Below are 23292 nucleotides of genomic sequence, written 5' to 3' on the forward strand. Positions count from 1 at the left end.
TGACATCAAGGGATGTTTGCACAGCGCTTTTCTTGATCGCATCATAAATAGCCCTGTAGCATCTCAGGCCTTCAGTAACTGTACAGTAAACTTTGGTAAACCTCTCTGTATCAGGATTTTGCTCCTCTAATGCCCCGTACACATGATCGGAAATTCCACCAGCAAAAATCCGATGTGAGCTTCTGAACGGAAATTCCGACCGTGTGTATGCTCCATCGGACTTTTGCTGTCGGAATTTCCACCAGCAAAAGATTGAGAGCTGGTTCTCAAATTTTCTGACGGAAAATCCGATCGTCTGTAGCAATTCCAACACATAAAAATTCTGATGCATGCTCGGAAACAATTCGACGCAGGCTCGGAAGCATTGAACTTCATTTTCTCGGCTCGTCGTAGTGTTGTACGTCACCAATTTCTTGATGGACGAAAAGTTCAGAGAACTTTTGTGTGACCGTGTGTATGCAAGCCAAGCTTGAGCGGAATTCCGTCAGAAAAACCATCCAAGGTTTTTCAGACAGAAAATCCGATCGTGTGTACGGGGCATTACTTTGCCATTCCTGCTTCAATGAGATGAAAAGCATCAGCTAACTGTTTTGTAGAAAAATTTTCAATTTTGGAGGTTCATGTTTTCTTTCATAAATGCTGTTATCTGCTGCTCTAGTTCGATAAAGTCTTCGATGGTAAGGCCTTTGCCATGGGAGTCGAGCAACTCTATGATATCATTTTCACTGATGTCCAACTGCAGTTGATTACCAATAACAACCAAAGCTTGCCTGGTTGTGGTGATTCCTTCATCTGTAAACCCCAGAAATGTGTGAATAAGGGACAAAATTTGTTCCAAACTCCTCTCATATTTGTTTCTTTCACTTAAGCCCAAGCATCAGTAAATATTTTTGATGGCATCATAAATGTGATATTTCTTTCAGAACTCTCTTAAGGTCATCTGATCCTTTTGGGTAGCCCTGACAGCTTTTGAGAATGTCCTCCGTAAATATTAGGCCTTAAAGGAGGCCCAGACTCCTCGATCCATTGGCTGAAGTAGTGATGTGGTGTTGGGGGTAGAAATACCAACCTTTACATTGGGGTGCTAAAGTGTTTGGATGTCCAGGGGTATTGTCAAGGAGAAGAAGAAGAATTCTGAAGGGAATGCTTTTCCTCAAACAATAACGTTCAACAGCAGGGACAAAATGGTTCAAAAACCAATCTTCGAAGACTGTAACTGTAATCTAAGCCTTTGAATTTGCCCTCCAAATAACAGGAAGAGATGCCTTAGTGACATTACGTAGTGCCCTGGGATTTAAGACGTGATGCACTAGCAAATACATTGACATTGCAACAGTTTGGATCATATTGTGAATAATTCTTAGCTAATGTATTTATGCAGCAGCTGATATTTATTTATTTATTTAAATTTATTAACAAATTGTTTTAAACAGAAAATAAATGCAACAGCCTGCACACAAAAAAAAAAGATTGATGTAGACAAGTGCAAGCGAAACCCTGATTGTCTATTAAAGATTCCTGTACATTATAGCTAATTGCACTTTTTGTTTAAACTGATTCTATATGTAGATTAAGTGCCATATAAAAAAATTATATTCATATTTAAAACTATGAAGCACATTTTCTACTAAAAATAACAATAAACATTGGAGCTAAAGATAAAAATAAAGTATGTTGCATTCTTTAAAATGAATCTTATATAAAGGGTATTGACCCAGACATATTTTCTCTAGCTTCGTCTTACACCTACTATTCATTGGGTTTGTGGGATTCAGTTACTAGGCGTATGGAGCTTATATTAAAAGCCTATTGGCTGTCACCATAGTAACCTCTCTTGGTGCTGAGGAGAGCTCATACTCATATGTGATTGACGTTTCCTTCAGCAAATCCTTTTGCTGTATCCTGGCTACAGACCAGTGGTCTCTTCATTCATGATTCTGATGGTGGATTCTGCATTCAAGTGACTGCATTACCTTATAACTGGTAATCCAGGATTAACATTTAGTCATGTCTTTGCCTGATCTTCTTCAGGCAAAGAAGAAGACTGTTGCCTTTAGTGACATTGGAATAATGTCTCCACTTGGCTTGATATACATTCGGCATAGATTTTTTTTCTTTTTTTTTTTTTATCTTGCATTCATATTTAACATTGAGAGAGTTAATAGTCTGCAGTGCACAACTGGGGATGAGCTTCCTAGTGTTGATGCTCCATATGGGGGTAATTTGCGGAGGCTCGGCATAGAGGAGGTTAATCTGCCCATGTAGACGTCACAGTTGGTCTGGGGGGAGGGTGTCTGCTTTTGTGATGTATTTTGCACAGTTAGCAGCTGCAGGACTCCTTGGTACAGAGACATACACATACACACATAGCCTCACTGTGCTGCTGACTCTCCTATCCTCACATGCTCCTGCTGCCGGCTGTGGGGTGAGTGTGCTGTTTGAGTGTGTGGTTAGAAGGCAGCAGGGGACATTGGCCATACTTTGCTATACATTTGTGTCTGCACTCATGTATATGAACGTTAGGCATGCATTGTTAGAAATGTTCATATTATTATGTGTGCATGGGTTTCTTTAACATTTTAGATCACATAAGATGTTTGCAGCATGTCTATGATGAGCAGTAAACACACTCAATGCATGGTTTACATGTTATCATTGTAGTGTTGAGTACATGACGGAAAGAAGCAAATGATGGCTTTGATTTCATCATGTGACTTTTGTACATATGTTTAATTTACATTATATTCAAGAGTAGGCTGGATTTAATATAAAGGCTCATTTACTACTACCTTGATATATTCAGAAAGGTCTATATTTAGTACAGTGTGATAGTCATTTGACGAAGTGTGTGTGTGTATATATATATATATATATATATATATATATATATATATATATATATTCTATTTTATTTTGCCGATGTGTATTGTTTCACATTGTCAGAGGTGTAGAAAGTGCTATTTGAGTGTGTAGGACATTTGGCAAGTGTTCAGTTTTGGTGGCACCTAGAAAACCAATCTGCTGTGAACTGCCCAATACCAAATTCTCCCCATTATAACCCTTAGCTTATTTTTCTTTTCATCCCTTCTTCTTCCTTTTCCCTCCATTTTTCTCCCCTTCACTTCTCCTGCCGCACTGTGCCTCTCCTCCTCCTTACAATCTTTGCTCCCTCTAGTGATGCTGGATAATGGATTTGCACAGTGTTAGACACAGCTGATTCAGTGGGAGAGGCAGTGGAGTGGGAAGGTTGGGAGTTGTCTGCGGCTCAGCAACAGCAGTGGTACCGTGCCTGCACATAGTGGAGTGACCCTCTAATGGTCGGCATAGGGGATGTTGAGCATAAGCGCCAATGCATCCTTTAATGCTGGAGCCTAGGGCATTTCAAGCATTGTTTTTAATGTTTAAGATAGGTAAACTGAAGAAAGCTACAAAAATAAAGCATACTGTTAGGTTTATTCAATACTAACATGTGGTAGACATTTTGGGCAATGCAGTTGCAGTTGCAATTAAGAGTGTTAGTTGAATGTATTTTTAATTTATATTTATTCTTGAAGTAAGTAAAAGCTATAGTCTTCAGTCTGATGTTAATAGTGCATACGTTACAACTAAGGCACCAAACCATTCCATATGAATGTGTTTTATTTATTAGCATAGCACAAAGTATAAAGAAAATTTCCTGTAACAAACAGCAGATATAAGCTTTCATCAGTTTTGTGTAATTCAGGCAATGGAAGTTGATTACATGATATAGGTTATTGCATATCACACTCGTTACATCTTCTTATATAAATCTATAAATGCTTTAGTGGGAAATACTGGATACATGCATAGATGTTTGGTCGGTCACTTTGTTTTATGGCATGCCAAATGAATTCCACTTTGTAGCACAGAATAAAGAGATGCCTATACATTAAAGGACATTGGTAACATGCTAATAGGTCTAGCAAAAAAACATGAAATCATATTATAATGCATGGCATACAAATGAATGCAGTATGGATCATGGGGAGGTTTGCTTGAATAAGAAATGCATCTGGTTGAAACATTTGTGCAATTCTCATGCCGCGTACACACGATCATTTTTCGGCATGTAGAAAAAACAATGTTTTTCCAACTTCATCATTAAAACGACGTTGCCCACACACCATCGTTTAAAAAAATGCTCTAGCAAAGCGCAGTGACATACAACACGTAAGACGGCACTATAAAGGGAAAGTTCCGTTCGACTTTGGGCTGCTTTAGCTAAGTCCGTGTTAGTAAAAGACGATTTTCTGTCTGTTACAGCATGAAGAATGTGCTTACTCCATTATGAACGGTAGTTTTACTAGAACGAGCGCTCCCATCTCATAACTTGCTTCTGAGCATGCGCGGGTTTTTAACGTCGTTTTAGCCCACACACGATCATTTTTTACAACCTAAAAAACGACATTGTTTAAAACGACGTTAAAAAATGCAGCATGTTTGGCAAAATTTTTTTTTCGTTTTTCAGAACCTGAAAAATGATGTGAAGCCCACGCACGATCATTTTAAATGACATTTTTTAAAAACAACGTTTTTTTCATGCCGAAAAATGATCGTGTGTACACGGCATCAGTTGTTTACCAGGGAAAGATCGGAGATTAAAAAGTAGCAATATCTTATTGCCTACAGGAGACCCTCCAAACATGTACTGCCCAGCGCATAGGCATGCAGAGAAGAAAAACAAATCTTATCATTTGAAAATCAACAATCAAACTCTGCTGTTGTGTGACCAGTACCAGTGTGTACTATACCGCACATCAGCCAGCAATGTCCAACAAGATATTTAGATTTTTTTTTATTTATTAGATAACACATTTTAAAATGGTGGTACACTATTAGAATTTGTCAGCATGTTAAGAATGTTTATTAATAATTTAAAGCAGTAACTGTTTCCAAATACTGCATGCTGTGGCTGTCATAGAAGTCATATTGAATGAGGGATTTTCTTTCATGTGCTTTGAGGATATTGCCCCCCCTAGCATGTACCCTAGTCTGACATGTATAGTTGACATTACATTTATGTTAAATCGTTTGTTAACCCCCAAAAAATGGATCCTGTTCCCCTAAAGCATGTTATACAGCACAGTGCTTGTGCTGGGTCATTTGGTCCCCTGTATTGCCTATAATACCTGGCTGATTCTGCCTGGCTATACCCCCACCCCCCGTAAACTGACCACTATAATCAGGGTTGCTGAGCCCTGACACTGTGGTCAGAGTACGTGCTCCGTCAGCCACAGCCCTCCTGTCCTCCTATGTGCTCCTCTGTCCTCCTCCCCCTCCCCTCTCTACCTGTCAGTTCCCCGATCCTCCCCTCCTGCACTAAAAATAACAGCTCTTTCCTTCTATGGTTACCTCTGACATATAGAAGTAAGCTTTCAAGTGCATGTAATTTCTAAAAATATGTGGTCTAAAAGGTTACTTCAGAGAGCCATTCGGCACTCACGTGACTGCCCACATGTCTCCTCCTCTCCTCGTCTCGGCTGATGTCAGCGGGGGTTTTCCCAGCACCTCCCCCTGCAGCTATCGCATCGGGAGAGGGGACCAGTGGGCAGTCAGCTGAACACCGAAAGGCACTCTGAAGTAATCTATTATAACGCATATTTTTAGAAATGACATTCACTGGAGAGCTTACTTCCAGAGGCCTATCTATTGAAAATGGCACCTATGGCAAGCATTGAAACTGTGCCCCTGTCAAAACATTTGAAAACCCATCTTTCAGATAACCAGGGACATGGCAGGAACAGAGAGGGACACTGGGGACCACTGGCAGCTGGTGCTGAATGCCAGGCATCAAATATAGTGCTCAATATGGAATAAATAAATTATAAATATGCATAGCCATAGATATCATTATTAAAGTGTAATAAAGTAATTTGTGCAACTGCTGTTCACAAATCACTTTATTACAGTTTATTTATGATATGGCTATGCATATTTATTTAATCCACTGAGCATTATATTTTGCAGCTTGCTTCTGGTTGGCAGTTGGCACACATGAATATGATGTGGAGGATCAAGTAGTACCTGGCTGCTATCCTTGGTGCTGCTGTTGGGGCTGGGGTTGCCCATCAGGCCGCCATACATTCCTTCTCTCCTGTCCTCTCTTCTCCTCACCTCACGTCCCATTTCCCGCTCTGGCGATAAGATGATACTGTAGGCGGAGCATTAGGAAATTGCTATGCCGTGCCACGCTCCAGCATGGCGACCGCGGCGCCAGGAGATTAGTGCAGGAGGTGGCCGCGGAAAGGACGGGTGGGGGTTTTTTCATGCGGGGGGTGGCTTTTTGCCGCTCCCTCCCCATGGCACTCATGGCACTTGCCATGGCTGCCATACCCTAGATACGCCGCTGCTTACTTCTATATATCAGAGGGAACTATAGAAAAAAAAATATTGGCTTCACAAACAATTTAACTGTGCATCTTATTTTTACAGGTGACAACCAACATAAGTATAACTTACTGTATGTGTTTATAAAGTTATAAAACACCACAATATAGCTTTAAATGTTGTGACAAATAGCAATATGCTATTGAACTGAAATTCCAGAAAACCAGTGTAATATATGATCCGACATCTTTTAAATGCTTTGTAGACTTTTTTATTGTACAACAGAATAACCCAGAGAAATACTGGTTTATAACCAGAGAAGAACCTTTTAATGTTTTTTTTTTTTTTTTGTTTCGACCACAAAAAAACTTAAAGTGCTTATAAAGGTAGAAGTTTTTTTTACCCTAATGCATTCCTGGTAAAAAAAAAAATCATTTTGGTCTGGTAAATATACTAATGAAATTGTTTTGTTATATCTGTTGATCCTACCAGAAATCTTGTTAACTGATAACATCCTCTGCTCGCTGCTGTGTGTCTCTGTTGACACTTATCACTTAGCATTGTTTCTAGCTTTCCCTGTAGACTATAGATCAGTGGTTCTCAACCTGGGGGTCGAATGACGATTTGCCAGGGGTCACCAAATCCTGGGCTGTTCCTAAAGCCTACATTGCTCTCCCAGCTTTTTCGCGGCCACCCAGCAGAGCTGTTCCTGGAGCCCATGGCCGCCCACTCAGCCTCTCCGCAGCTGCCCATTCAGTGCAGAGCGTGGCTGGGGGGCAGAGACTAGAGGTCAGCTGACTGGTGAGGAATGTGAAGTGGGAGGGGCTGAAGGAGACCCTATCTTCTGATTTTGGCATTGGTGTCACTGCTGCAAGACAAAACAAAGTTGGAGACACAGTGAATCTGGAGACACACTGAGTAACACTACCTGTGAATATAGTTGCCATTAAAAGTCCCCACTACAGTTCTCATATCAGCAGATGACCTTGACCAAGAGCACCTAAGTTGGCTGATCAGAACTCCCCCCAGCGTTGCCACTCATCCCATTCCTCCACCAAGGAGTAAGAGAAGGAATAAAAATAGAGAACACATGGAAGGGGGAGGAATAAAAAAAAAAGGAGAATAAGAGAAAAAACAAGAAAGACGGCTAGAGAGAGGGATGGGGAAAAAACAAATTAGGATAGAGAGAGATAAAAAGGGAAAGAAAGGAGAACAAAGAGAAAGAGTGGTACATTCTAAAATGTACCATAAGGGGGTTTTAATACTGTATGAGTGGAAGGGACTCAGGGAGCGCTAAATGTCCGTGCGTTAGGGGCGCAAATTACTTGTCTTGGGTGCTGACAACCCACGCTACGAAATTTATTTTAATGTTGGGGGGCCCCACAACTTGGGAAATTTTATCAAGGGGTCATGGCAATAGAAAGGTTGAGAACCACTGCTATAGATGATGATGGTGGAGTTGTTCTGTAGTCCTAACACACTTTCTGTCCAAGGGTAACAACAATGCTCCTCAATGGATATACTGTAGTACAGTAAGTAAGCGTAAGTAAGCGACAGGACAGAAACTGTATTTCTGGAAGGTTCAACAGATGAAAATAAAGAGAATGGCCTCTAAAGAACAAAACTAACACATTCACCTTAGCTAATTACCAGTAAGCTGCATTTTTTGACATTTATGTTCTTGGGTTTACATATGACATTAGGACACCAAATTTGTCTTGTGTGAAACAAAATAATTTTTAACCTCACCCTTGATTCACCCTAACCTACTGGAGACCCTATCCCGATTTTGGTAAGGGGTCTGTACTAAAAACTAACCCCCAAAAATTGACTGCTTTAAATATCTCCTTACCACCCAGCCAACTGGCCCAACTGAGGGAAATTCTTCCATTCCCTTGGGCAACATCTTACATCTCATATCTAGGTATTACATATACGGCAGACCCAGCTGACCTTTATGCCGCTAACTACCCTGCCATGCTATCCCACCTTACCAATCCCATGTCCAAGTGGGCTTCCTTACATCTGGCATGGATGGGCAGAATCACTGTAATTAAAATGTTGATACTTCCCAGAATTCTCTACCTTTTCAAGGTGTTACCCATACAAGTTCCATCTTTTTACTTATGCATTCTCCAACGCAGAACTTTGAATTACATCTGGAATAAAATCAAGCCTCATCTACCTAAACCAACTCTCTATACGCTCGAATAAGTGGTGGACTTAGCTTTACGAAATATTACTACGCAGCAAAACTCACACAACTCCCCAAATACCTTGCCACTAAGGAGATACCACTATGGGTAGCAATCGAATCGGTGGATAGCATCCCTCTCTCCATAACCTTTTATGGTTAGCACCACCGCATTGTCGATCCATTACTAACCCTATTACTAGACAAGTCTAACCATCTGGGATAGACTTAAAACTGTTTTGGCCTGCAATCCTCTCATAATCCCCTCCTTTCCTTCCTCCTCAACCCATCTTTCTACCTGGCCTGGACTGAGCTATCCTCCTTTTCCGCTTGGTCCAATGCAGGACTATTCAGAGCCCACTACTTCTTTACCTCACAAACCATCACACCTTTTCCAACACTTTGCGAAACACATAACTTGCCCCAAAAGAACTCTTTAGATATCTCCGACTCAAGCACTTCTTCTCTCAAAATAAACCCCCTAACCAATTTACCCCAAACTTTACAACCTTTGATAGAGCTTGCAAAACTGACTCCCATAGATGAGGACTTATCTTAGACATATACGCTCAACTACTAGCATACCCAACTACCGTCCCACCGACCTATGTTGAGAAATGGGAAAGGGACCTTGACCTCTCTCTTGACAAGGCAGAATGGTCACAAATCTGGCAGCCCACTAAATCTGCCTCCCCGAACATTGTTGTTCTCGAGACCAACTACAAAATACTCACTAAATGGTACCTAGACTCCGCCAGGGTATCCCAAATCCTCCCCAGTTACTCCCCCAATTGCTTCCGAGCCTGTGACACACTAGGAACCCATGTACATATATGGTGGGAATGCCCCATAGTTCGTACCTTCTGGACAGAAGTATTAAAGGTCCTATCAACCTTGTTTGATTCACCCCTGCTACCTGAAGCAACAGTCGCACTCCTGAATAGCAAACCACATGCTTTAACATTCCGCCAGTTTAAACTCTTAGCCCTGATTCTGTACTACTTTTTGCGAATTTGGCCCGCGATTTACATTGACATCTGTGCAGAAACCTGCACAGATGACTCTATAATCGCGGCCAAAATCGGGACTGTCAGCGGGAGTGAAATTGTGCGAGTTCAGATGAACTTGCACGGCTTCACTCCCGCAGCCCAGTGTGAACCTGGGCTTACTCTTTCTCACAACTGCAGCTAAACAATCCATAGCAAAAACTTGTAAGTCCGCTTCATTATGTATTTTGCCCATGAAACATAGAATCACTCGAGCCATGATCCACGCCAAAACAGAGGCAGTCATATTGGATAAAGTAACCAATAACGAAAAAACTTTGGAGATCCTGGATCACCCATGTCTTACCCCCAGACCTAGATGACTCCTTTATACTTCCCTAGAAGTATTGAAACAACCCCCCCATCTGATATAGGAATGGATATAGGGACACGGGTATCGAGATCCTCTCTAGGGAACCTTCCTCCACCCCCATTCATTCCCACCTGTGACCCCTTTTCCCCCCTTTTTTTTTCTCCCCCCTGCTTTTCAGGCTAACTTGCCAATGCTGCTCCTCCAATGCGTCCCGTATCAGACAATGAGACCCATTACCCTAGGGCCTAAACAACACGAGGTGCAAGATTTCTTTCTACTACCCACATTTTTATTTATTTTTTACTTTATTCGTTTAACAAAACCAGCGGGATGGATGATGGGATATATCCACCCACAGGCCTTCTCCCCTTGGTATATTTTACACATAACCTTAGGGACAAGGCTACACTACACCTTGGCCACTCTATATTAAGGAGCCTTTCTGAACAAAATACTGAGCATGCCCTGAGGACCAATTCACTCACTGTTGTTTACAAGTTGACCCCCTTCTACGGTCCTTTACTGACTGCTATTTGATTATGACCTATTTACCACAAAATGTACTACTACTGTACTGAACTGTTTCACCAAAACAAATTGGAACAGAAAATATTTATATTTCCCCCCATACTTATTCGGTTTGATTGTGATTCTTCAGCTAGCGTCAAGGGCTCAAAGGTCACCTGAAATTTTGCATTTGTTGTCAGTAGCTAACAGTCCCCAAATGACCCCCTTACCCATTCAACTACTGCCCAAGCACAAACACCTATTCACTATGTATAGATATCAAAAACTAGTATAGAGGCACTCACGTGTCTTGCAGAGGGGGTCAACGTTTCGATTAAGCTCAGTTTATCTTTCTCAAGACATTATCACATAGTAAGTAACACCCACCTAAAACACCCTAATATGTATAGATAGATCTTTGATACTCTGACACATCTGAAGAGCCAGGCACACACAGAATAAAGAATCCTAACTAAAACTTGCCAAGCATAATAGTTTAAGACAGAATATTTGGACTCTAGCATAAGCCTAGTCTGGTCTCTGGTTAAAGTCAGTGACAGTAGGTCAAATCTGGGTCACCTTTATTGTGAAGGTCTGGTAGCCTTATGCCACGTACACATGACCGTTATTCATGTCATGGAAAAAAACGATGTTTTTCTCGACGTGATTCCTCTCAAGCCTGCCTTGCATACACACGATCGTGATAAAAAAATGCTCAAGCAAAGTGAGGTGACGTACAACACGTACTACGGCACTATAAAGGGGAAGTTCCATTTGAATGGCGCCACCCTTTGGGCTGATTATGCTAAATTCCCTTCTCATAACTTGCTTCTGAGCATACGCGTTTTTTTCCCCGTCGTTAAAGCCTATACACGACCGTTTTTCATGACGAGAAAAACGACGACGTGAAAAACGACGTGAAAAACAACAAGAAAAAATAGAGCAGGTTCTAAATTGTTAATGCCCATTTTTCTCATCGCAAAAAATGCTCTGGAGCCTACACACGACCGTTTTTTACAACCAATTTAAAAAATGCAATTTTTCTCATCATGAAAAACGGTCATGTGTACGCGGCATTTATTTTATTAATCATTAGACCCTATTTCCTTTAACCACTTGCCAACCGCCCTGTTCCCAAAAAGTGTCAAAAGTGTCAGAATGTCCGCCACAATATCGCAGTCCCACTATAAGTCGCTGATCCCCGCTATCACTAGTAAAATAAATAAATACAAATTAAAAAAATATCCCATAGTTTGTAGACACTCTTAAGTTTGCGCAAACCAATCAATATACACTTATTGGATTTTCTTTACCAAAAATATGTAGCAGAATAATATTGGCCTAAATTGATGAAGACATTAGATTTAAATTTTTTTTTTTAATGGGGTGTGTTTTATGGCAGAAAAAGAAAAGCTCTATTTGTGGGGAAAAAAAAGGAAATACATTTTATTTGGGTACATTGTCGCACGGCTGCGCAATTTTCAGTTAAAGTAACGCAGTGCCGTATCGCAAAAAATGGCCTGGTCAGGAAGGGGGGAAATCTTCTGGAGGTCAAGTGTTTAATATAATCCCTATAATATGTTCCCAATTACAAAATAATAACAGCTGCTTATGCAACCCTACTAGTACATGTGGGATTCATTAATGGATACAATATCACCTGATATTCATATGGCCTTACCCTTGTTTGAATGCATGTTGATGCAGAAACCTAACATGGAGTTTTTTTTTCAAACACCCCAATGGTTATGCTTGGAGAATTTTTAAACAAGAGCATTGGCTTTCTTGTATAGCCGTGTGTATATTCAGTTGTCTTTTTGTTAGTAAAACTGTGGGTATGCTTAGAATTTTTTATGAAATGTAAACATGTACACCAGTTTTGCTCTGCTGTGCATGAAAAGGAATGCCAAATGGCTCACATGTTTAGATTACAAAGGAAGAATGTATTATTTCTGCTTTAAGGTACTATGCTTCTCTAAAAAGGAATGAAGAAGTGAAAATCCTTTAAATGAGGTACTGCTACTTTAAATGGTATGTCCAAACATTAACAAAAATTTAACCCTCAACCTCCCTCCCCCAATTTAGATCAGTTACCAGCATTATTATTTTTTCTTTTACATTGTTCATGACATCATCAACAGGCTTGTGCAATTCATTCAGGGGCAGCTGCTGGTAGTTCAGTTCCTATTGACATAGACACGCTCATAAAACTACATCTGCCAAGACCCCTTTTCTTACCATAGTATGGGGGCGGGTTCTTTGGAGTCAAAGCACCAGTATTGTTTTGCTGAAAAGGAAATCAATATGTGCATGTGCAGTAGGGTTGCCAACTTTTCTTCAAGCCAAACCCGAGCACTTTAGCGACGCAGGGCACTTTTTTACGTAGTATACGCTATAGGATTAGAAAAAAGACCAGGGACACCTTTGGGTGCGCCTAGGAGAGTGGTAATGCAGCGTGCTGCGATGAACAGTGGGTGTGGCCAAACTGCTCTTGCTGACATTATGACCAATCCCCCCCCCCCCCAGTAATGCCAAACCTGCCCCCAGACAGCGGCCCGCAGCTCCCGAATGGCAACAGATTTTTGGCAACAGATTTTTGTGTGACTATCTCAGTTACTTAAGGGAGCCACAGCCCAGTCTAAATAATGTGTCCAGGTTTCAGGCAGACTGAAACCCGAACACAAATGTCATGCATATGCAGTAATGTTTGTCTGTCAGCTTACCTCTCCTCCATGTGTTCACCTTTAGAGGCCAGCCACTCTCACCTGGCTGCTTAAGAAATCTCTCCTCAAAGCATGGCTCCACTCCAACCCCTATAAGAGAACTCTATATTAACCTGTGCACTGCAAGCCAGCCCCGCTGATCAACATTGTGTGTTAGCTTTCATGTGTAACTTGCCGTGCCCTCTACGTCTGATTCCAGTTACCGATCTTGGCTTGTTCTCAACTATCCCTGCCTGCTTGTGACCCTGAGCTTTGGCGTGTTCTATGTTTATCCTCGTTTTTTAGTCGCCCCGACCTTTGGCACATCCCCTTACTATCTCTTGTTATCCTGGGCTGCTGCTTCCTCTCTATCCTCCTGTAGCCTACTGTGAGCATGAGCTGGGAGACTCTGAGGGCCGCGATCTGGAGCCAGTTGCAGCATAGTCCATCCTCACCACTAGAGGCTCTGGTGAACACCTGCTGGCTCTTTGACTCTGCGCCCTGAGGAATCTTAGGCTCTAGCTCCCTGTGGGATCCATGTTGGTGCTCCAGTAGACCTGCCTTCCTTAACCACCTAGAGTTCCATCCACAGCAGTCAGCCGTAGGGTCCACTACCTTAGCAGTGCATTCCTGACCCCAACGGTGTGCATCTGTCACCTGGCCTCAGATGACCTGACAACGAGATTCTAAACCCAAACTGTCCGGGTGAATCCTGGACAGGTGGCAACTCTAATGTAGAGAGTGACAGAGAGGGGGGAGGGATAGATGAAGTCCTGTAGGACAACAGGCAGGACTGACAACACTATTTGAGACTATTGTGGAGACTATTTGATGCTGTAGACTTTCTAAATAACATTGTTACCAAATGGCCCTTTGCTGATACAAAGATCTCCAAATCCAGAAAAGTAACAGAGGTTGTACTGATCTTAGATTCAAATGGTTGCTTGATCTGGGGGCTGGAAGTGATTTTGAGAGTGGCAGTAGGTGACTGACATGCACTTCATCCCTCTGGCGCCTCCACTGTTTCTGTAAGGTTCTGGAAAAGAGGCAGGGCAGGGGATTGGAGTGGCATAGAGCGTATCTGGGAGCCCAGACCAATCCCCAACTAGAATTGGTAGGGGGGGTAGACCTCCTATGTATACTCATGGTTAGCTTGGTTTGGGAGGAGTTGTTCAGGTGGAAGAACTAGTGATGGAGTGTTAGGCTGTCGTGGCCTTGGAGGAAGCCCCCTTTCTGGGGGGGGGGAGGGGGGGTGACATTGGGCCTGGAGCTCGGGAACTGGCAAAGAACCCCTTCTTACAATGCTATCTCAGGGTGTCCTGAACAGAAGCAGAAAGAGGACAGGGGGGAGCATTGCCTGGCAAGTCACTAGGTGGATTCCCTTCCGGGTTCGGTGAGTGACGGGCACAATGAGGAGATCTGGGAGAGACATGCCAGGAATGAATGTAGAGCCAGAGGAAGGGACTGATGTCGCTGGAGTCAAGTTGCTGCAGCCAGGAGGGTTGGCAGGACTGGCACAGGTTGGACTCTGACCAGTAGTCCACCAAGATTCAGCTAGCACAAAAAGTACTTTTCCATCACTATTGGTTTCTACACCAAAGGGGACTGCAGACCCCTACCAGCAAATGGCAGATATTGAAACATTATGACTTATTCAGAGTGAGGCCTAACCATGTGCTAGATGTACAAGTAATCTAGGATTGCGCAGTAGAGAAAGTGGAGTTTACTCAAGTGATGTGCTGGAGGAGTATGGAGCTTTATGCCGCATGAAAAAAAACAACGTTTTTCGGCATGTAGAAAAAACGAAGTTTTTCCAACTTCATCATTAAAACGACGTTGCCCACACACCATCATTTTTAAAAAATGCTCTAGCAAAGAGCGGTGACGTCACCCTTGGGGCTGCTTTAGCTGATTCCTTGTTAGTAAAAGACGATTCGCGCTTTTCTGTCTGTTACAGCGTGATGAATGTGCTTACTCCATTATGAATGGTAGTTTTACCAGAACGAGCGCTCCCGTCTCATAACTTGCTTCTGAGCATGCGTGGGTTTTTAACGTCGTTTTAGCCCACACACGATCATTTTTTACAACCCGAAAAACAACGTAGTTTAAAACGTTGTTAAAAAATGCAGCATGTTCGGAAAAAAAAATGTGTCGTTTTTTAGAACCCGAAAAATGATGTGAAGCCCACACACGATCATTTTAAATTACATTTTTTAAAAACAAAGTTTTTTTCATGCCAAAAAATGATCGTGTGTATGCGGCATCAGAGACTACCAATATAGATTCAAAATCCTTTGTTCAATCTAACAAGATCATTTATCTTGGAATCCCATGTCCCTTTTCCCTATAAAAATTATATCCCTCAATAAAACAACAAAAACAATCTCATGGACTGTTCATTTTCTGGGAATGTGTGACGAAGTGAATGCCAGGCTGGGCAGGGGGCCAGGTGGAACTACTACACTCAGCAACCCCACACGGCACCGCTACACAGGGAATGTGTGCAAACTTTGTATTAAATTTGAAGAATTATAAAACCTAACACCAGTTGGGACCAAGATGGCTTAATTCATATCAAATAAGATCTTCTTGTATAGAGAAAAAAAACACTTAAAGTGGTAGTAAACTCATTTTGTAATGTTGTACCTACAGGTAAGCCTATAATAAGGCTTACCTGTAGGTACAGTGAAAATTTGTTAGCAAGTATAAAGTGCGTGTACCATACCCCTTTCTACACCCAAATGCTATGCTTTTCTGAATCAGCAAAGATCCAAATTTCCAGCTTGCCTATTCTTTTCACCCACATGTATTCCTATTGGCCTATCACTATAATGGGCTTTCTACCTGGCCAAAGAGAAAGGGGGTGGAAGGCAAAAGGAGGTAGAAAAGCTCAATCACTACCAGAAAGTGCCATAACTTTGCCCAATAGAAATGCACCAACATTCAGGCACAGAGGGGCGAGTAGCAAGTAGATTTTTAATAAACACACACTCACCTGTCCCATGATCCAGTGATGTGCTCACCCTTCTCTCCGTTTTCTCCACCGCAGGCATCACAACTGTGGGCACCCTGCAGTGACAGCTTGCGACATCACAGCCAGGTGCCCACTGTGCATGCGCGAGTCGAGCTGTGCCTCCTGAATGGTCCGGCAGTCTTCTGGGACCTGTGATGCGTCCCAGAAGGCTACAGGGAAAAAGGGAGAGGAGAACTTTCCAGTGATGGCGAACCTTGGCACCCCAGATGTTTTGGAACTACATTTCCCATGATGCTCTTGAACTCTGCAGTGTAGTTGAGCCTCATGGGAAATGTAGTTGTAGTGCTACCCCCGAAGGGGCCGCTGGTTGATTTGGGATCTACTCTCTCTTTGCTTGGCTCACCCCTATTTAACAGTTCTGCAGAACAGCTAAAGAAACGTCTCGAGACTAAAGTCCACGTTGTGGCCGGTTGGTGCACAATACATTTATAATCCGCAAGTGGCAAACGATAGGTGGAAGTTAAATAACCAAAGTATCCTAAACAGCAAACGTTGGTGAGCTGATCGCTCGTTAGCGTCAGTCACTTCTGTTTAACACTATCAAAATCTAGTGGGGGCCTCTAAATTTCAGCTAGAGGCCCAACATGTGTCTCCGGTCTGTGAGGTGGCACCAAGTTATTTGTCTAAGGGGAGAGCTGGAAGTTGAGCATGTGCTCTCTCACCCGACAGGCCCGATCCGCCTGAGTTCTTCTCAAAAAAGGCATGTTGGTGGTAGATCACTGCTCCACAGCACAAGGATCACGGCATCAGGCTCTCCACTGTTTCAGTTGGCAGCTGGGTGGCCTCTCCGATCTCTAGGAACATCTCTGGAGTCTTGCTTCCTTCCGGATGGCTGGTCTCTTGAAGGATGTAAGCCCAGGTTTCAGGCCTAGCAGCACGGCTGTGCTGTCCTCACAGCTCCGCAGAGGAGAAGATGCAGGTCCCGAGAGAGAGAGATCAGCCCCTTCCTTTCCTTAAGTAACCTCCCCCATGAGTCTGTGCGGAGGTGTCACATAATCCAATAACGCAGGGCATTGTGGGAAGTGTAGTCTGTTTTTCCTAAGAGTCAATGGAGTCCATATCTCCTGCTACTTGCAGTCCCACAATGCATAACTTCTTAAAGGTATCTTACATATTTACAAGCATGGATAAAGTTCCAGCGGGGATGGCCTGTCATTAGACTCTGACAGGATGACCCCGCTACATAGTTCCAAAACATCTGAAGTGCCAAGGTTTGCCATCACTGGCCTGGGTGATCCAAGTGGAAGTGGGAGCAGGTACCTGTCAAAACTAGGAAGCATTTTACAAGTTTAAATTTTAGGTTGTGCCCCCTGCGCGGGTCCCTTCCCTGATAATAGCCAGATGTTGGCTGTGGTGTTGTACGTTTGTATTGTCTGTGTGTTTATTACAAAAAATAAAAAGATTTTAAAAACCAAATATATGTTTAGGTGGTAGTGTGGCAATATCTACAACCATAAATTAGGCCAAACAGGTATAGTAGAGGTGTATATATTTTTTTTTTTTACCAGAACAGAGACGTCTCAATTAGCTTATTGAGAGAATTTCAAAACCTTGTGGATGCCTGGCAGAGTCTTGGGTGGGTCATTTGCACTTTAATTGTGCCTACAGGCCATTCATGGCCTTATTGTGTAAACATAGTCTTATGTCTGTATTTACTCTACCCTTTCCAGTACCTCCGGATCAAAGGGTGGAACGCTTGATGTAAACTTCCAGGGGTCCTTCCTTCCTAAAAAAACGTATTGAGAGGTTACCATTTTCAAGGTCACTAATTCAATCTGAAGCCTCGCACACACAACCAGTTTTCCGGCAGAAAAACTGCCAGGAGAGCATTTGGCCGGGAATCCCAAGCTTCCAATATTTTGTGAACCCTTGCCAATGTTATCAATTAGTAAACTGCAGTACAATACCTTAATAGTGAAGATGCACCCATATTAAGTGCCGGTTCACACAGGGGCAACCCGACTTACAGTGCGACTTTGCAAGGCGACTTCAGCGCGGCTTGGAGCAACTTACAACGCGACTTAAAGTTGCCTCCAGGACAGGCGACTTTGGCTGTGGCCAATCACAAAATAATCAGCTCTGTGGGAGGGAGGGGTTTGCCTGAGTAAACTATTTTTTTTCTTTTCCTGTAAAGTTGCTTCAGTTAAGATGGAGATCCGACTTTGGAGGCAACTTCCATTGAAATCTATGGGTACAAGTTGCCTAGAAGTCGCCTTGAAGTAGTACAGGAACCTTTTCTGAGGTCGGAGCGACTTCAGTAGTGTACATTAAGACGGCTCTCATTGACTAACATGGGATTACTGATGTCAAGCGACTTGGGGTGACTTGAGGTCTGACAAGTCGGATCCCAAGTCGCTGTAGTGTGAACTGGCACTTACTGAAAAAGTAGGAGCTTGCTGACCAGATTGTGACAAATCAGGATTCTTATAACATCCTGATTTGTATACTAGTGATTTAAAGGAGTGAAAATTGTTTACAGTAAAAGTATGTTCAACAACACTGAGGAAAGATTTTTTTAAATTTTTTGGCGTGCAAAACACACCCAAAAAACTCCACCCGGTGCATAAAAAATGTGCACAACATCAAGAGGAGAGACAAAAAAGTGCAGACGGGTGCTACGTCAATTGGTCCTCCATAAAGAAGGACCCAACCCTGATCCCCTGGGGCGTTAGGCCCCTGACAGGGACTGAGGTACTCACATGGTCCGTGCAGCCGAAGCCGACACGGAACCCATTACTTGGAGGGTCTGCCGAAACAGAACCCTCCCAGTACAAGGTGGGGCTCCCCCGAAGGGAGACCCCATGAGAGCAGGCGAACTAAGCCAGAAGGCCATGTCCACCCACTCCCAAGACTTTGAGGGCTGGCCCGAGGACCCGCACCCTACTTATCACACTATGACAAATGTGACACCAAACAAAAAAAGACATAAAAATGACAAACACAGGGGAAAATAAAAAAGAAAGTGGGGGAGAAAGAGAGATGAGGGAGAGTGAAAAGGTGACCGTCGAGCAATACGATGGCCGGCCCTCCAGCCAGGAATCAAAAATTCCTCTGGTCCTAGCCAAAAGGCCTGGCCCTAGAGGCAGGTGTTAAAAAGTGTGGTATGGTGACATGACCAAGGTGCCAAAAGCAAATGTGCCACTCCAGGGGCACATCACCATAGGCTTTTCAACGGACCCTGACCCGCAGCCCGGACAGTCACAGCCCCCCTCCCTGCCAGAAAGGATCAGGAGCTCCGGAGGCTCAGGGAGAGTGCCCTTACGCCCCTTTCGCTCCTTACCTAATTATACTCGGGAGGTACTAGCCACCTTAAGACCCCCCCTTAACAGTAGGGTGAGGTCGACGTTCCCTCTCGAGAAACTGGCAGGTTAGGAACTGCACCAAATCCAGGCCAGAAGGCCAGGGGCCCAGCCCTCCTGCTTCGACCGCATTCCTCTCCGTCCAATTAAGAAGGCCTCCGCCTCCACGCCAGCAGGTTTAGCATCTGCCAACCGCCATCCCTTTCCACCTCGCCGTGTACTCAGGACAGTTAGCATAGCACCACCTACTGGCAACTGATAAGAACAGATACTACACTTGATCTTATCCAAAAGGCCGAGAAGCGCTGGCAAATCGCTATATTTCCACATCAACACAGTCAGTGTTGATGGGTATTCCCTCCTGAAGAGCTATTGTTTTCTCCAGGTGGGGTGGGGGGGGGCACAGGGAGCAGACCCTACAGGGAGAACATAGTGATTATTGTTAGCGGTTAGCAATAATCGCATTGCAAAAATCCAACATTCTGATTGTACCCAAGTCAGGTAATGGCTCGACTTGGGTACATTCAGCCTGCCCATAGATGGTTCAAATCTTGTCCGGTCCCTACTGAACCAGCCAACATTCAAACCATCTATGGCTAGCTTAACACTGCAAATAGAGGCTACAGAACAGTGCCCAGGTACACTCACATACCGTAAATGTCACTGTTTTTTTAGTACAAATTGATAATAAAAAAAAACAATGTTCAGGGTACAGCTTAGGCACAATTAAGCCCTGTACACACGGCCAGGAATCCTGTCTGTTTGAAAACCATCAGTTTTCTCGACGGGATTCCTGCCAAGCTTGCCTTGAAAAGCCATGTATACACACAGCCACACACAAAAAACGCTGTTCTTTTGAATGGCAAGAACGCGGTGACGTCAAAGACTACGACGAGCTGGCTAAATTACGCTACATGCTACAGCGCATGCGTCGAATTGTTATCGAGCATGCGCGGTTTATTTCCCCTTTAAGTGAGCATACAGACAACGTTTTCTCGGCTGGAAACACTCTGCTGGGAATCCCGACGGGAAAATAGAGAGCAGGTTCTCTATTTTTTTTGGCAGTTTTTCTGTCGGGAAAACTGCTAGGGAGCATACACATGGCCGGGATTCCTGGCCAAAAGCTCTCCTGGCAGTTTTCCTGTCGGGAAAACCGGCCGTGTGTACGAGGTTTCAATGTTTCCAGATGTTCCCTATAAGGCAGCAAATCCTCACTTTTTGAATTCATGTCCGTTTTAAATAAATTCATATCAGAGTAGGGAAATCCACTCATAGTAAACCATAACCTACTCAAAGCAAACGCCATTCAAAACGTTTCATAACAACTATGTAAAGCAGTTAAAAATGTAATAATATTATGAATGGTAATACAATATTAATATTACCCTCTGATTTTTTGTTTCATGCATAGGGCCACATATAGCTCACAAGCTACTGCATGGAGAGTGAGAAGGCATTTCCATGCCTTGAAAGAAGCCGTGAGCCTCATGCAGTCTCTATGTAAGGTGTATACATATCAGCACAGATATGTAAAATGAGCTGATTACTGTCTCTTACACAGGAAGTGTGAGGAATACAAACTGACTAGCTGCTTCCTTCTGCTGCTCAGAAATAGACAAAAACAGAAGTGGTAACACAAAAAGCTGCATTTCCGTGTACAAAGTATTCGAGAATCTTGCGTCTGCAGCAACATGTAAGATTGGGGGATATGTGCAGCTAATATACTTTATGTGTGTGTGTGTGTATTTTAAAGGACCACCAATCACCTGTCACTCTCAATAACACTGGGGAGGTCAGAAGTCTGTGTAAAATGTCTGTGTACAAATGAATGGCTGTTCTAATGTTGTTTTTCTTCTTTTTTTCAGGTCGACGGGTCATGGGAAATCTTATTAAAGTTTTAGGAAAAGATTTAGAAAACTGTCCACATTTTTTTCTGGATTTTGAAAGTAAGTGGGATGTTTGTTTACTTGTATAATAGATTTGACTATGTCCAAGTAACAGGTTAAAAAATATTTAAGGTGAGTCAGAGTGAACGTTGCTGGTAAATAGGTGGTATGGTGCAGGTCTGAAACAGGAGCAATGTCTTTTTATTGCAATACGAACTTGGGATTTTTACATTCGCCTGCAATGCTAAGCAAACCATGTAAACAGTAATAGCGTGATGTATGAATTGTGATGCATACTGACAGAACTAGTAACAAATGGAGTGTAAATGAAAGGAATAGAGTATGTGAAGAAAAGGGAGCGCCTGAGGGAAATGATAGAGTATGATGCTGACTGAGATCAAGCATAAAATGTGCAGCAGTACCCCTCAGCACTGTCTTACACAAGCACAGTAGGCATGCAAGCTAGGCATGTGCTTCCTTTATTTCATCTGTATTTTTTTCTTTTTGCCATTTACCAACCACTTATGATTTCTAATCAAAATGAGTCGTTAAAGTCATTGACAAGTTTAATAAAACTGGTGTTCCAAATTATTGTATTTATATAAGGAAAATCTACGCTGAACTAGTATATACACTTAATCTTCCCTTTGAGCACTCCTAAAATGGTGACATACTTGGTAATCGTGATCCACTGTGTAGCAAGACAGATGGGGCAGTATGGTCAGGACTCAGGAGGGAGTTCACATTGTATAAGAGCATTAGACAGGTGTCCACATACCTGACCCAAGCAGAAACCTCACCGGATGGCACCCCTAATAATCCATAAGGCCCCATGCACGCTGGTTTCTTGTAAACGCTGTTTATCCTGACAGCAGAAAATCAGCATAAATAAACTCACCTAAGCTGCATTTTTTTCAAACCAGTTTAGGCGAGCTAACAGAGTTTCGCAGAGTTTATCAGTGTTTGGCGTTTGGGCATTTATTTATTTCATTTGCCAGAATTTTTTTTCCCCCGGGTGTTGAAATAAATGCTGAATTGCTAAACACGCCTTTCATTTAGGCTCGTTTAACAGCATTTACATGCTACAGCGTTAAGCGTCAAAATTCCCTCTCCTGAATGCGATTTCAGGGCATTCAGAAAACATCCTCTAAACTCCCCTGCTGATAAACTGTTTAAAACGTTGACGTGTGCATGGACACAAAGGATAACATTACTGGAGTTCAAGGGAAGAAAAGAAAAAAAAACACCTAAACTCACAGAAACAGCAACAGTGTGAATGAATGAGGCCTAATGGAGTCTCTGCAGAACTTGCTATTGCCTAGAAAGTCTCAGACAAAAATGTGGTTCTGGTAACTGTGTAACAATTGAAGGATATTAACTGTAAAATAAAGACATTTTTTAGACCCCTTTCACACCGCCGACGCCCGATATTTTACCGTCGGATTTGCGGCGCATCTTGGCCGCTAGAGGGGCGCTTTTAAGCCCCGCTAGCGGCCGAGAAAGGGTTAATACTGCTCACAATGCGCCACTGCAGCTGCGTATTGCCGGCAGTACCGCGGGGTTGCCCATTGATTTCAATGGGCAGGAGCGCATTAGCAGCGGTGAGTTCACCGCTGCTAATGTGCTCCAAAGAAGCTGCTGGCAGGACTTTTTCTGATGCCCTGCCAGCGCACCGCTCCAGTCTGAAAGCCCTCAAGCTTTCACACTGGAGTGAATAGAGCAGCAGTTTAAAGGTGGATTGCAGGCGCTATTTTTAACGCTATAGCACCTGAAAAATGCCCTCAGTGTGAAAGGGGTCTTAGGGAGCAGTGTTACTTTGATAGCAGAATGTCTTCATTATACATTAAGTCACTATTATATGCAGTAATTATATTAAATCACTTCATTCAATATAAACTTATATAATATAATATCTATTCTGTATCCCATAACATGTGCAATAGTAATACAAATAATAATATTG

At 42.9% G+C, this 23292-nt stretch overlaps 1 protein-coding gene and 1 pseudogene across 4 annotated transcripts in view; one reads left to right on the forward strand and one right to left on the reverse strand.

Annotated features, from left to right (window-relative positions):
- The window catches only part of LOC120926774 (CYFIP-related Rac1 interactor A-like), a 144857-nt gene that overhangs the window by 63281 nt on the left and 58284 nt on the right, over window positions 1-23292 (forward strand). For 2 of the 4 annotated variants that reach the window (XM_040336967.1, XM_040336964.1), the window contains one exon: window positions 21309-21389. In XM_040336967.1, the coding sequence (XP_040192901.1) occupies window positions 21320-21389 (70 nt within the window). In that variant the 5' untranslated portion in view covers window positions 21309-21319. Of the gene's footprint in view, window positions 1-2319; window positions 2426-21025; window positions 21137-21308; window positions 21390-23292 lie in introns of those variants that run through there. The other 2 variants (XM_040336965.1, XM_040336966.1) reach the window with 2 other exon arrangements.
- LOC120930031 lies at window positions 19615-19750 on the reverse strand (annotated as a pseudogene).

Source organism: Rana temporaria, chromosome 2 (assembly GCF_905171775.1).
Source record: "Rana temporaria chromosome 2, aRanTem1.1, whole genome shotgun sequence".
Lineage (NCBI taxonomy): Eukaryota > Metazoa > Chordata > Amphibia > Anura > Ranidae > Rana > Rana temporaria.